The sequence below is a fragment of the Protomyctophum parallelum genome (assembly GCF_964188405.1).
Source record: "Protomyctophum parallelum genome assembly, chromosome: 14".
In the NCBI taxonomy this organism is placed as follows: domain Eukaryota; kingdom Metazoa; phylum Chordata; class Actinopteri; order Myctophiformes; family Myctophidae; genus Protomyctophum; species Protomyctophum parallelum.
This window is the reverse complement of record NC_139709.1, coordinates 33,162,125-33,177,600: the sequence shown is the minus strand read 5'-3', so window position 1 is coordinate 33,177,600 and position 15,476 is coordinate 33,162,125. Positions and strand designations below refer to the sequence as shown.

The 15,476-nt window shown below is 44.1% G+C and overlaps 1 protein-coding gene across 2 annotated transcripts in view; it reads right to left on the bottom strand.

Moving 5' to 3' along the window:
• The window catches only part of cables1 (Cdk5 and Abl enzyme substrate 1), a 40,088-nt gene extending 27,285 nt beyond the window's left edge, over positions 1-12,803 (bottom strand). For both annotated transcript variants that reach the window (XM_083782441.1, XM_083782442.1), the window contains exon 1: positions 11,884-12,803. In XM_083782441.1, coding sequence (XP_083638567.1) covers positions 11,884-12,641 — 758 coding nt within the window. In that variant the 5' untranslated portion in view covers positions 12,642-12,803. The remainder of the gene's footprint in view (positions 1-11,883) is intronic.
• Positions 12,804-15,476: the final 2,673 nt, after the last annotated feature.

The following is a 15,476-nucleotide window of genomic DNA, read 5'->3' as shown; positions in this document are numbered from 1 at the left end:
CCAGCATTATGGAGGACAGTGGACCTCACTCACCCAGCATTATGGAGGACAGTGGACCTCACTCACCCAGCATTATGGAGGACGGTGGACCTCACTCACCCAGCATTATGGAGGACAGTGGACCTCACTCACCCAGCATTATGGAGGACGGTGGACCTCACTCACCCAGCATTATGGAGGACGGTGGACCTCACTCACCCAGCATTATGGAGGACAGTGGACCTCACTCACCCAGCATTATGGAGGACGGTGGACCCCACTCACCCAGCATTATGGAGGACCCCACCCAGCATTATGGAGGACAGTGGACCCCACTCACCCAGCATTATGGAGGACCCCACCCAGCATTATGGAGGACAGTGGACCTCACTCACCCAGCATTATGGAGGACTGTGGACCTCACTCACCCAGCATTATGGAGGACGGTGGACCTCACTCACCCAGCATTATGGAGGACGGTGGACCTCACTCACCCAGCATTATGGAGGACGGTGGACCTCACTCACCCAGCATTATGGAGGACGGTGGACCCCACTCACCCAGCATTATGGAGGACGGTGGACCCCACTCACCCAGCATTATGGAGGACAGTGGACCCCACTCACCCAGCATTATGGAGGACGGTGGACCCCACTCACCCAGCATTATGGAGGACGGTGGACCTCACTCACCCAGCATTATGGAGGACGGTGGACCTCACTCACCCAGCATTATGGAGGACGGTGGACCCCACTCACCCAGCATTATGGAGGACCCCACCCAGCATTATGGAGGACCCCCACTCACCCAGCCCATGAACAGTTTGCCCCGCTCCCCTCGGGTATAGAGCGTCGCAGTCCCTCCCCCTTTCAGAAAAACTAGTGGCCCAGGAAATGAAAACCCAATGCATTCTCCCATAGGCATTTCTTATTTAATTTATTTAAAGACCTTTTAAGCGCCGTACGAAGCCAACTCTTGCCGTGACAAATCATGACAACACGCACAATTTCTCGGGCCAAACAAAGAATTTGAAAGTAGAAAAAAACGGCAGGTTACTTTTGTTGTTTTTCTTCTTTGTAATTATTTGTTTGGCCCGAAACATTGTGTGTGTTGTCATGATTTGTCACGACAAGAGTTGGCTTCGTACGGCGCTTTATATTTGTTTAATATGCTGCTCAGTTTTAATGCACTGCACTTTGGGATTTTATGCTTGTTCTTTTTCATTGATAGGTTTTAAATATGCACTGCTGGTCCCGAGTACGACTTTCGTTTGATATGTGCAAACATGTTACATGACAAATAAAGTGAACCTTGGTGAAGGAATTCATGAGTCTGCTGCAGAAACAACAACCCAACATGATTGTACAGTCAGTGCTGCTGAGTTGCAAACAAAACGATACGCATAATACTCCATCTCCATTAGTGTCAAGTCAATCAACTTTTACTCTGAGATGGATTGGATGTGTTTAGAGGTGCAACCGATAAACCGAACAAATTGATTTAACCCATTTTGGACTGAGGCCGATTCTAAAAAGCCCTCTAAATCCTGACCTAAGCTTTCTGAAAAACTTAACCAAATATTTATATATCAGCATCAAAGTTTTTACATTTTTGAATACTGTACATACTGTACAGAACCCCAAGAGGGGTTCCCGTCCAGAAGGGTTAGAACACAAAAAGGGGTTCCCGCGCAGAATGGGTTCAATTACAGAGTAAATATTGTTAAACCGACATTGTGCTATTTTTGTGCAACAATGTTGTGCAACGTTGAAGTAAAATAGGATTTACTATAAACACGTGCTTCTTGATTATTAAAAGAAAAAAGGTTTAAATCGGTCGCCGGTAATGACATGATAAGCGATATGTGTTGTCCTGCGACATGAAAGGTCATGACAGGTGACCAGAGCCATCCACTCGTCAGTGCGCCAATGCCAGCTGGTAAAAGAAAGACCACAGGCTGCTGCAACTTAGAAGTTAATGATCGACAGGGATAGGAGGACAGATTAACAAAAGATGACTGTCCTTGAGGATCTCCCGGGGGGGGGGGGGGGGTAAACCAACACTAGCTGAGTGGACATTGTACAGCATGAGATGAGATAATGTTTTACACATGACGGCGCAATCTCAATGCTGAAGCAAGGAGCATATAGAGAGAGGGCCATATCCTTGCCTAATGCATGGGTCCTTAACAGGAGGTCCGGGGCCCCTAGGGGGTCCTCAGAGTTACTACGGTGAGGGGGATGGGGGGGGGGGATCACCAAATGTTTGTGTGATCGATTAGCTCACGCGTTAGCGGTGACACGCGTTGTGAGCTCGTAGCAATGCTATTTTCGGTGAAGAGGTTTGGCGTATAGACTAGAGGGAAAGGGAGCAGACCCAGGTACAGAGCTGAGGTCAAGTTCACTATTAAAGGACCACTTCACCACTTTTCAACCTATCTTCATATAATAGGTTCTCACTAATAATCATGAAGAAAATGGCGCAATTTTTTTCTACTCGGTATGTGTCTCATAGGAGGGCTGTGGGCAGTTCAGAAACAGTCTTCCAGTGACATCATCGATGGGGAATACAAGATAATAGAAACTGCAGGCTTACTAGTCCTGAAAAGTTGCAATGCGAAAATGGAAGCCATCGTTCTCACGATAATGAAAATCTAAATATTTTTGTAACGAATCCTTGTTTAAAAAAATATCTGCCTCATGATGATGTCACTGGAAGACGGTTTCTAAACTGCCCACAGCCCTCCTATGAGACACAGACTGAGTAGAAAGAAATCGTGCCATTTTTTCATGATTATTAGTGAGGACCTATTATATGAAGATAGGTTGAAAAGTGGTGAAGTGGTCCTTTAATGTATTATTAAGGTTTTAAGTGACTTCTTAAAATGCACATTAACATGATCCAACTTTATTACATGAACATGTTACTTGGAAAGATCACGTGCAAAACAAATAAAACGTGAATTTACACTGAAGATAGTGTCAAACAAGTCAATGAAGCTATCAATGCTTTAGCAAAAGGCCGATGCACACCTCAGAAGGCTAGTGACAGGTGCGTAGGGCAATATAGCATACTTAAAAAAGTTTGTTTTTCAAAGATACCCTTTTTAAATGAAGCTATCAATGAAAGCTATTAAAAAGGTTTAATCTGCAACACCATTGTATACAATAATATGTAGTGGGGGGTCCCTACTTCATCGCTCACTCAGCTAAGGGGTCCTTGGCTTATAATATTGAAGACCCCCCCCCCTACATCACAGCCTTAATAATCATGAAATGCATGGTAGTAAAACAATGCCCAGTGGAAGTGTATGGAATGACCTCTAGCTCAAGGTCAGACGAGAGAGAGATGTGATTGTGTGTGATGTGATTTATGGACCCGCCCCCCATCAGTGACAACAACACGGGTCGGATGACAAGGTTGTTCATGATTTAGAAAATTACTCTTTCGAGCCGAGCATGTCTGGGAACCCTCGACTTCTCAGCTCAAAACTCAAAGAGAATTATGGTTTCTCCTCCAAGGACACAAAATGCATATACCATCTTATATTAACTTAATCCCCATCTAAAAAGAAATAGTGAAGATATTAGAAAATGTAATTTTCAAACATATCGTCATATAATTGGTCATCATAAATGCTTGTTATAAGATGGCACAACATAATAATCTTCCTGGAAAGTTCTTGCATTAAAACAAATGACACACACAACAAAAGCTATTGTTTTTTACATAATTCAGTTTGATCTGAAAATGCGCGCACGCACGCACGCACGCACGCACGCACGCACGCACACACACACACACACACACACACACACACACACACACACACACACACACACACACACACACACACACACACACACACACACACACACACACACACACACACACACACACACACACACACACACACACACACACACACACACACACACACACACACACACACACACACACACACACACACACACACACACACACACACACACACACACACACACACACACACACACACACGCACACACAGGAGGGGGGGGTCGACATTACAGCAATCAATCCTTTTCAATTTAAAGTAAACGTTCAGACTTTCACATTCTCTAAATCTTGGCGTAGATCTAAATCCTCACTGGACAGCTGTCGTTCTCATCCAGTGAGTGACCACACTAAAACGACCTGGCCAGCACAGGGAGGGGGGGCAGATCGACCTTCCAGTTCAACAAGACACTGCCTGGCATGATGTGGGGAAAGCCTTTCAATTCACGACCAGGGCCACTAGTTGGCTAAGTGCTACTTAACCCTTTTTGGCCCGACATTGAAATTAAAAAAAAAAAGCTCTTTAAAATTTATTTATTTTCCCGAAAAACCTCATGTTTCTATATCAGTGGTTCTCAATATTTCATGTCAAGAACCCCAAAAAATATATATAATATGCCACCGACCCCCATCTGAAAATATGATTGGAGTAAAAAACTGAAACTCTGAAAGAATATATATATTCAAAGATTTGAGACACATTTTCACGACTTTTCAAAAATAGCAGACCTACAAGCTCGTAGCGCGCCTATGAGCTTGTAGATCTGCTATAAGACATAATGCTTAAAAAACACCAAATGGGGTTCCCGCCAAAAATGGGTTAAGAGTTTAGGACTGTGATTCAGCCACTGCAGATGAAGAACAGCAGGACATGTTCTCTTTTTGGGGGGGGGGGGGGGGGGGGGGGGGCAAAGAATGTTTTCCAGGCAAAGAAGAAAACCACAGGAACAATAACACGGACCAGACCAGACCTAACTCATACACATTGAGACTGGAGAGGAGAGGAGAGAGAGGCTTGATGCATTGCTGCCAGCTCAGAGAGGTTTGGATCATCAGACAGCCCCGCCGCTGTCCAAACAGTCTGACATTATAAGGAGAGTTGATCGGATGCTTCCAAAAAGGAAGCCCGGAAAAAAGCCTCAATGGCCTCACCAACAACAACAAGGATCTGTCAAGGTGAATATTGTTGCCTCGGGTGATTCGCGCAAATTCACAACACATGATGATCATACGCGTCAACCAGAAAGTCCAGAGTGTATACATTTCTTCTTATTATATACACCCCGATTTCCAGTCGATTGAAAAAACACTTCAAATCAAAACGAAAATCTATTGATTTGCATGCCATGCCTCTCTAAGTTCAAGAATTAATGTGAACCACTCAGAGGTTGGAGATTAAACTGTTTCACACGCACTCCCTGTTGGCAGCTTGCCATGGACATTGTCTTCCGTTTCATTGGCAAGTCGGCTGAGTGGAAAAAAGATCCAATGTTCTAGCTTCTCCTCACAATTCTCAGCTAGGGCCAACAAAAATACAATTATTGTTAAAAAAAGAAGGAAAAAAAAAAAAAGGGAAAAAATAAAAGAAACCATGAATCAACCGATTTTCAATTCTCTCTCCGGTTGTTTTTAGGCCTAAAACAACATCAGTATACTCACAGGTTTGGGTTGTGTGCAACTTATAACAAACCCGATATATTTTTCCTGGCAACAGAGAAACAGACTGCGCCCTCAAAATAGCGACATATACTGCAAGTCGTTTCGTTTAGGGTGAGACACAGAGCCAGTCAACAAGCACAAAGCGATACAAACCCCCTGTAGCCCAGTCCAAGTGTGCAGCTCTATCTTATCTTAATAGTAACTGCCCGTCTGGTTTTGATTATGGCCCATTTAAACATAACCTCTGGCTGTCTCAAGCCATTTACTGACAGTTCAAGGCATTGCACGATTCAGGAAAAGGAACACTAAGCATTCTTATATAATCCTGTGGTCGTGCCAGCCATGACTTCAGCGGACAACATGCAACCCTCGACCAGAAAGGATGTGACTCAAATGCACAAAACTCCAGAATGACCCGTTATAATGGGCGCTGCGCGCAGCCTGCTTTTACAGCCTCAGACTCTGCTGGCTCAAGCTAAAACAGCGTTGTTAAAATTACAGTACATGTTTTAGTGCTTCCTGACGATGATGCAACAAAGAAAATGACCTAACCATGCAAGAATGTGAAGAGACGCAGAATGCCATTGTTTGAACCAAAGATGGGAGCAACACACCTTGCTGTCTGACAGGGCCAGTTGTGAACACTGTAGATTGTGCTACATACGATTGCTGTCAGGCAGAAAACTTGTATCTCCCCATTTCACTAAAAAGCACTAAAGCAGCGAAAATAGCCGATCTAAAAGTAATAGATGTGCAATTTTCGGCTATGTTTGAAAATCTTCGCCTGTGATCAATAACATGCCCAAAATAAGGGACACCAGTTACAAAGTGGTTATGTCTAACCAATAAAAGCTATTTAACAAGAGCTTGTGACTATGCAGTATCGTGTTGCTAGACTGCTGCTAGACCTCTTGCAATTTCAAAATCAAAATGCTTCCGTCGTACAGTCTGGAGCAACGGAAGCTCTATCATGAGCAAAATATAAAGCGGAAGTGGAGCCTCCTCCTCCCAACTTTCGGGTTTCGTCTTTACAGTCGCGCACATTTATCCTAATATAAATAGGTATCATCTAAGCTATATCTATAGCTTGTTGCTTACCAGAAAAGGAAAAGAATAATAAAGAAATGTAAAGTTATTTTAAAATATATTTTGGTGAACGGAAATGGCAGCTTCCTTTCTCGGATTTCGGGAGGTGTATACAGTAGTTCCAGACTCTGTATAGCATTTGGTAGATTGTGGTAGTTGTCCAATTTGGACATACAAGGTTTCCACCCAACAGCAACCATATGTACAGTAGAATAATAACACAGTGGAATAAATTAAAGTGGAAAAGAACTGCGATACCATCTATTATCTCAGCGCATTAGAATCAGACGAGGATGGTTTCATTCAAAGCGAGTATTGGCTCCCCTTGGAAGCACATCGGAAGCACGTCGACTTCCTGAATGGGGAGCAGAAGTGCGGGGCGAAAAGGCCCCCGAAAAGAAAGAAAGCGTGTCCCTGATTCCCCCTGGGAGAGGAAAGCCGAGGACAGAGAGTGCCGTTGCAGAGAGCCAGGCAAGCTTCTCAGAAAGCCCTGGGCATCCTGCCTTGTCCCAGCGAGGGACCTCTCTGGACACGTTTTCCACCAGCTGCCCTGGGAAAACAAGACCGGGCACTGTGCGCCGGAGCGGCCGGAACGGCAGCGGCGTGAACCGTGGAATAAATATGGCAGCGTTCCATCAACAGGTTGTTTTGCTTCCACGGTTTTGGAATTCTGCTTGCATAGAATAGATGTCCTCTCCCCCCAAGCACATTCCAAAACACGGGGACAATGTTATATTTGACCAGTAAAAAAAGTATTACCTTACTGTACAACAAGCATGGAGGAGCAAAGAGGACATGAACGCAACATTGTGGTTGGGAGGGTGGGGATTCATGGTATCATATTGCGTTTTGTTTTTGGTGCAACATACATTCTTGATGGTGAATAACTGTTTAAAATAAACCCTGTAAAATCCTGCGTGTTCATTGAACTCTGACAGTGTACAAGTCTAACCCAATGGACCCATTTGGTTAAATGTGTAAACAAATGGATAAATTAATACTGTGTGGAATTCAAAAAACATTATGGTATATATGTGAAGCTCTATTGCAATTATTATTAGCGCCATTCTTCACAAGTATGGCAATTGTTTATGAAGGCATTCTACGTAAATGTGATTTCCATGAAGTCAGGAGGGTAGCACAGTGCTACATTCATCTCTGAGAGCCTACAAATGGACCCTTGAGTGTATTTGCACACTCTCGGAGTGAGGCGAAACCGACACGCAGGACTTCAATTTACACTGATTATTTACATCAGTGTAAATAATGCTCCTGATTGGCTTCATGGAGAAACAATAACTCCCTGTGAAGTCTGGCCCCACAAGAGATGACAAGATAATAGACTCTCAGTAAAAAGAAAACTGGATTGGAGAGGATTTTGTCATGAGGTACTGGCAGTGAGGGAGCCACGCTTTGACTGCAAGTGACAGTTGAGTTGTCGGTGGTGTAAAGTAACTAAGTACATTTACTTGAGTACTGTAAGTGCAATTTTGAGGTATTTGTAACCCTTTACTTGAGTATTTCCAATTTCCAAATACTTTGACTTCTACTCCACTACATCTCAGAGGCAAATATTGTACTTTTACTCCACTACATTTATTTGAAAACATTAAGTTACTAGTTACTTAGCCCTATATACACATTTCGGCCCTTTGCAAATATTTTTTTTTGGCCTATTTTCAAAACATTTTTATTTTACACATTTGAAAACTTTAAATGGGACATTCTGCATAGTGACTACTTTTGGTACTTTACGTACATTTTGATGCCAATACTCTTGCACTTGTAGTGATACTTTAGGTAAAAGAAAACTGCGAGTACATTCCTCCCCCCCCTGTGGCATAGCGAGCGTGTCCGTCCACCTGTGCTTCCAATGGGGAGCGTAAACAAAGAGCTACAACAAAAATACACATTTCACACACACACTGCAGTGCTACGAGCCTGGGTAATCTGTAGGTGTACAGTTACAGGATGTTTACTGTCTATGAGGCCAAGGTGACAGCAGGTGTGTGGGGGCCATGTTTTGAAGTGACATATATTAACAGGCTAGAATATATCATATAGTGTGCTATACATATTTACACATGCTGTATATTATATTAAGGGCTGCACAATATATCCTTATCGTAATATTATCGAGGTGTGAACATGCAAAGGCAACTGTATCGCCACTTCTAAAGCCAGCAACATCCCATCCATGCTAGTTTTCATTGTTGCTACAACACATCAAATTGCAGAGTGATATTGACTTGTTATTATGCGACTTTTTGAATAATGTTTAGTTTTCCTAAATACTGAGATATGATTCCCCCCCCATATCGTGCAGCCCTTCTGTATATATAACTTTTCTTGTGACCACCACGCTGAAAATAACAGTAAATTAAAATGATTTTGTATTTTCTACATAGCAGATGAGACGGACGCTTCGGCCAACCAGCCTTCATCAGAGTGATGAAGGCCGATGAACTGATGAAGATGGACAGCCGAAACGTCCGTCTCATCTGCTCTGTAGGAAATAAAAACAACTTAAATTGACTCTTGCCACCGTGTGCGTGTGTTTCTCACGTACTGTATATGCACACAGTATGTGTGAGGCTATGAGACAAAGACCAAGCATTAGAGAGAGGGAGACGAAGAGAGAGATGCAGCATATTTTGGAATGTGAGGTACACAGTAGAACTGCCTGACAAAGAACTAGGTTACGGCTCCACAGCTATTATAGACTTGTGATCATGTTTGTCTTTCTACTGGACCAACTGAGTCACAAGGCCACGTGCACCTGCATGCGGAAAATAAGCAAACGCAAACAGCTGATGTCATTCCTCTTGAAGTCTTCAGACAGCTGTCAGATTAATCAGACCGAAATCATTTCATTCATTTAGTCACTAAAATAACAAAAAAATGAATAACTAAAAACAAAGCATAATGGGCTTTTTGTTCTCACTAATGGTGGTGAACCATTTGATGGTAGGAGTCATTTTGCCTATATTCGTTTGCAATGAAATATGACAACTGAAGAAATATTTTCGGCAAATCTTGACAAAACTAGTGAGCACCTACAGTCTCTAGAAGACTTTCTCGAAAACCGTTCGCAATGACAATCCTCTTGGGAAAACTCGGCCTAGCCTGGGTATTCTATAATACAATCAGGGACGAGTAAAATTTAATTAATCATTTCCAGATGCAGATTCTGCAGATAAACTTGAGACATCCTACTATAAATGCGTGCGTACGTGTGTGTACGGTTGTAATGCACGTAACTCGAGAACCGTTTCACCCACCGACTTCACATTCGACACACGCGTTCCACAACCCCACAGGGAGTGCAGTGCCAGGTATCGAGTCGGTCGGACCTAGTCGGTCGGGCCTAATGAGGCCAACTCCTTTCACCTGGGCCAGGCTCTGCCAGTGGGCCTAATGAGGCCAACTCCTTTCACCTGGGCCAGGCTCTGCCAGTGGGCCTAATGAGGTCAACTCCTTTCACCTGTGCAATTTCCAGCCTCTGCCTCAGCCAATTGAGGCTCAACCAAACAGGCTCTGCCAGTGGGCCGAGTTGATTGCCAAGTACGCTTTTCAGTTTGCAGTCTTCACACACACACAGATCTCCATGTGGGACACCGGCTGACAGTTAAAACGGGTGCTATGACAACATATATCATTAGGTTCCCAAATTGCATCGTTCCCAAATCCCAAGTAGGCCGGTGGCCAACTGCGACGGGCACGTACAGGTCTAGTCAATATTAATAAACAAAACAAACACAAAATATGGTAGTAGAGTTATTACACTATAACTAGGCCATTGGTTCTCAAAGTGGGGGAACCCTAGGGGTACTTTAGGGAGTTCCAGGGGGTCCCTAGCTAAATGATAGTTAGGAACCAAATGGACTATTATGAGTCTAACTCTGAGAGGAGTGTACAAAATATTTGGTTGATTTTACAATATAAATTGAGGTCCCAGAGATGCCTAATGCATGTCAAACTGGGGGTCCTTTGAATTAAAATGGAAGCATCACTGCTAGAGCCGTAAAAATCTTCTCTCATGGGGGTCCCTCGCATAGATTTTCACATGGGGGCTGATAAATGTCGATTTGGGGGTCCTTGACACAAAACGTTTGAGAAACCACTGAACTATATAGGCTACATCTGCAGTGGTTGGAGTTGGCCTCCCCTGTCTTCCATTGCAAAGAAATGTAGACCCATGGTGTCGGGTTAGGACACCTACTGCTTGACAATAGAGAGAGAGCAACCTCCCCTCTGGCCAAGTGGGGATTCCGTCTTGTATTTCGTTGCTGTCGGGAAGAAACCACCCAACTCCAAAATGTTCATTTTTCAGGAAATGAAAAATATACATTTTTACTAGGGAAATTAAACGATGCAATACTACCTCATCAAAGTTGTTGTTGTGACTTTATATATTGTCAATCACTTGCATGAGAAGAAGGAGAGAGGTGGTGGAGTTAGCTGTTTTAGCAGACAATTTGAGGGTCCAATTGAGTTAAGAGGTTTTGTCCAATGCGTTTTTTTTTTTACTACTTTCCATTGGACACACAGGGTGTTCAATAATAGCACAGATTTTTGGAGAAAATTTAATTATGAGTTATGAGGTTTCCTCCCAGCAGCAACGATGTGTCGTCTCGTTTATGGTCTCCCACGGCCGGGGAAGACGAGCATGCTTCTAATCGTGGGTAGGACGTAAAACATAGGGATTGCAGCCTCAACACACAGAGGATTTGTCTGTGTGTGCACATTAATCACGTTATAGAATTGCTCTTAAGCTAATTACATTCAGCACTACTATGCACGCTCTCTCTCTCGCCCTCATTTATGCTTACGTAGTTGTCTGCTGATGTTTGTTGAATGGTGTAAATAGCAGATATTATGCTGGTGAGCGTGTAGATCGTGGTGGTGGTAGTGAGCTTGTAGATCTGACATTTATACTGAGCTCGACACAGGTCACGCAACTTAAAGGACCTATCTTCATATAATTGGTCCTCACTAATGTTCATGATAAAAATACCACAATGTTTTGGTAGTCTGTCTCATACTGTAGGAGCCTATATATAGGAGGGCCATGGGCAATTAAGTGAAAATGATGGCTTCCATGTTCACATTGCAACTTTTTTAACTTGGATTCCCCATCGATGATGTCACTGGTGGACGGGTTTCTGAACTGCCCACAGCCCTTTTTTTTTGCTATTTTATCATGATTATTGGTGAGGAACAATTATATGAAGAAGATCGGTTGGAAAAGTGGTGAAGTGGTCCTTTAAGTATAAATGAGGCTTTATAAACTTGACCGTGCAGTAGCCTATAAACTTGGTCACGGCAGGGCACGGCGTTTACCTTGACCTCTGCAGTTCAATGGCAGAGGTGGCTGCTATCTGTCCTCCCTCCAGACAGCAGATGCTCTGCAGTTGTTGCTGGGCCGGTTGTCTGGAGGAGGAGTAGGGCACGGGCACGACTCCCTGAGTGTAGGTCTGCAGCCTCCCTCTGGTCGCGGGCGGCACGGCGGAGAAAGGCGAGCTGAAGATCGAGGCGGAGGAGGGAGGAGGAGGAGGAGGAAGAAGAGGCCCGCCGCCGGCGGCGGCGAACGCATCTCCCTCCGCCTCAGGTGGGTGGTGGTGGAGGAGGAGGTGGTGGTAGTGGTGGGCGGCCCCGGCCGTGCCAAAAGGAGCAGCCCGGTGGGTGTTGGTAGTACCAGCGAGGAGAGCCTGGTTTGCAGCGGCGAGTGCCTGGGCGGCCGTGGGCGGCGGCGGCGGCGGCGGGGCGGCACCACCACCAACACCGTGCGCCGCCGCCGCCGGGGAACAACAAACCAGGCTCTGTCTAGCAGTAGTCCTACTGGCCTCAACGCCAACGGAGGACGTGTTGTCCTCGTGGTGATTATTGTCCACTAGTTCCGAGTCATCCTGCACCGGCCGGCCGTCCAGGGAGATGTTGCTGAGGAAGGAGAGCGCCGCCTGCCTCCGCCTCGGGTCTATGCGCTGCTGTTTGTTGTTCCTCTGCTGCTGCTCGATGCTGCTGGAATGCTGCTTGATCTGGAGCGCGCCGATCGTGGAGACTACGGTGCTGCTGCTGCTGCTCGTGGCAGCCGCCGCCATGGTCCGCTTTAGTGTCTGTCTGTCTTCTATACTTCCCACTGATTTAAGGAACGCGAGTCCTCCTCACCTCGACTCCTCAAGCGATCTTATCTGACCGTGGCGACATGAAAAAGAACGCCATGATTGTGTTAACCGTGATTGTTATGTTGGGTGAATGACTGGCTGTCAGTTGGCCCTGCTGCTGCTGTGTTGTCTTTTAAAGCACATGCGTTAAAACTGGCTAAAAACAGGGGAGGGGGGTGGGTGTCACGTGGTGCGCTGTATTGTGGCAGCACAAGGGGTGAAAAAATGGACCAATAGGCTCTGAGGGATACGTGTTTTTTTCTTCTTTTCCTGCCTGGCCATGCCCTCCCTCCACCTCGATCTATTCTGACTGTGACAGCCTGCGAGGTATGCCAACATTTTTTACATAATAACACAACACAGTACACACGTAGTCCCTTTGAATGCATGGCATTAATTAGTCTAAATGAATTAAGTACTGGTGGTGGTGCGATTGCTGCAATGCAATTAGCTGTATTTTTTTGCAGCAGCAGCAGCAGCAGCATTTCGGATAACAATGTTTTTTTTTTTTTTACTTTACAACATGAGGAAGTTAATTTGAAACCTAAAGCTTTTTAAGATAAATATATATATTCTTTAAAAGCAGCTCAACGTAGTGCAGCAACATTCACACATGCATCAGTTAGATGCTGCACAATGATCAATGAATGTTGACAGGAAGGCTGTTTGTTTTGAAAAAAAAAAACTATATTTTTTACATCCCCCCCTATATGCAAGTCAGCCAGTCTTAAACAACGGCGCCACCTGTCGGCTTGATGGGCGTAGTGTTCCGTTCCGCTTTCTCAATCATTTGATTACACACGCCATCTCGTGGCTCGTGTTAATTCCTACACGCCAAACCAGCTGTTTCACATCTGTCCTGGCTGTAAAACCCAGTGGTGTAAAAACTAACTACCGCCCGGTAACTAAGTACATTTACTTAAAGGACCACTTCACCACTTTTCAACCTATATTCATATAATTGGTCCTCACTAATGTTCATGATAAAATAAGTGAGGACCTATTATATGAAGATAGGTTGAAAAGTGGTGACGTGGTCCTTTAAGTACTGTACTTAATTATGGTTTTGAGGTATTTATTTTGTATTTATTCTTTACTTGAGTGTTTCCAATAGCCTACTTTTACTTCTACTGCACTACATTCCAGATCCAAATGTTTTACTTTTACTCCACTCCTATGTATTTGAACACTTTGTAGACTTTGATTGTTATTTCAAAACATACATTAACCACTTCAGCACTATATGCATTTCGGCCATTTGTAAATGGCAAATCTACAAGCTCACAATGTGTCACGATTCGACGCATTGTGAGCTTGTAGATCTGCTATTTACAAACTTGAAAGGGGACATTCTGCACAAGTACTTTTACTTGTGGTACTTCAAGTACATTTTGATAGCAATACTTTCACTCAAGTACAAACACTGGCCAAATTGTCAAATATAAGAAAAGCTAAAAGCTTGTATGGTTCACAATATTATAATATCTGTGGAACAGAGTCAAACTAAATGTAATGCCTCAACTCCTACAATTCAAAGTTCTTGTCAGGGTAGGGGGTCCCCACTCCCCAGTTCAAATATGATCATTTTGGGGGGTCCCCAGTTGAAAGTTCAAGCCCTTTTTGGGGGTATTATGCACAGACTGAAAGGGTTGAGTGCTGTAACCATACGGTTTTGTTGGGTCTCAGAATGACACTAAATACTGTTCTTACTGAACTTTTTTTTAATACATTTAATGTAAATCTAATGTAAATCTTTAATTTAATGGCTTTAATGTAAATCTCTCATATTAATGTTCTCTTTTTCACCACTTGATGTCTCTGCTGTACTACAAATCTGCCTCTCAGCCGTTCTTTTGGTGACAAAGAACTCAGCTTTGTTGAGTCATAGTGAGTGACTTCTAACAGGCACAAGGATAACAATTGTTCATTTTTAGGCAAACAAGTGCATTTTCCATTACAATATACAATGTGGAAGAAGGGACATCCGCACACTGCCACTTGCTAGTTCAGAGCAATTTTATTAATTGAGCAACGTTTCGGTCTTGTGACCTTCCTCAGGCCATTACAATATACAAAACTAAAGTAGTAGCTATACCCATCATAAACAGCTAAATTAGGTGGCTTGTGCAGCTGAACCTACAGTATAATATCCCTATGGTTGATGACACAGCCTCCCCTAATGAGTTTAATGAGTCAATCCACCAAGACCTACACAGTATACAGCTGTTGTGCTAGTGATGTAAGCACACAGAGTTCGGACAACTCAGCCTCCTTGTATCTTTACACTGAACTGGCTCCCCTTGACATCATCAAAGTCACACACGTTACAGCAGTGAAATATGTTCTCCGCATTTCTCTTTGGAGCGGTGAGCCGCAGCGTGCACCGCGCTCGGGAATCATTAGTTGATTTGACCCCCAATCCAACCCATTGATGCCGAGAGGAGAGGCCGTGTCCACATTTCTACAGTTTTTGGTATGACCCGGCCGGGGATCGAACCCCCGACCTCCCAGTTTCAGGGCGGACACTCTAACCACAAGGCACACTGTCTGGTCAACAGGAGTCTAACTCAAAGGGCAGTGAAGACCGCTGCAGTCCTGCTCCAACTGCAGAATGCCGTGCATGACTCAAATAAGCCGTCATGCTGCATGGACTGGACTGCAGTGCTTCCCAAACGATGGGTCGGTACCTATCTTTGGGTTCCTGACACATTTGTATATGGGTCCTGAGGGGGAAAAGTATTCTAAAATAGAAATATTCATCCATATTTCATA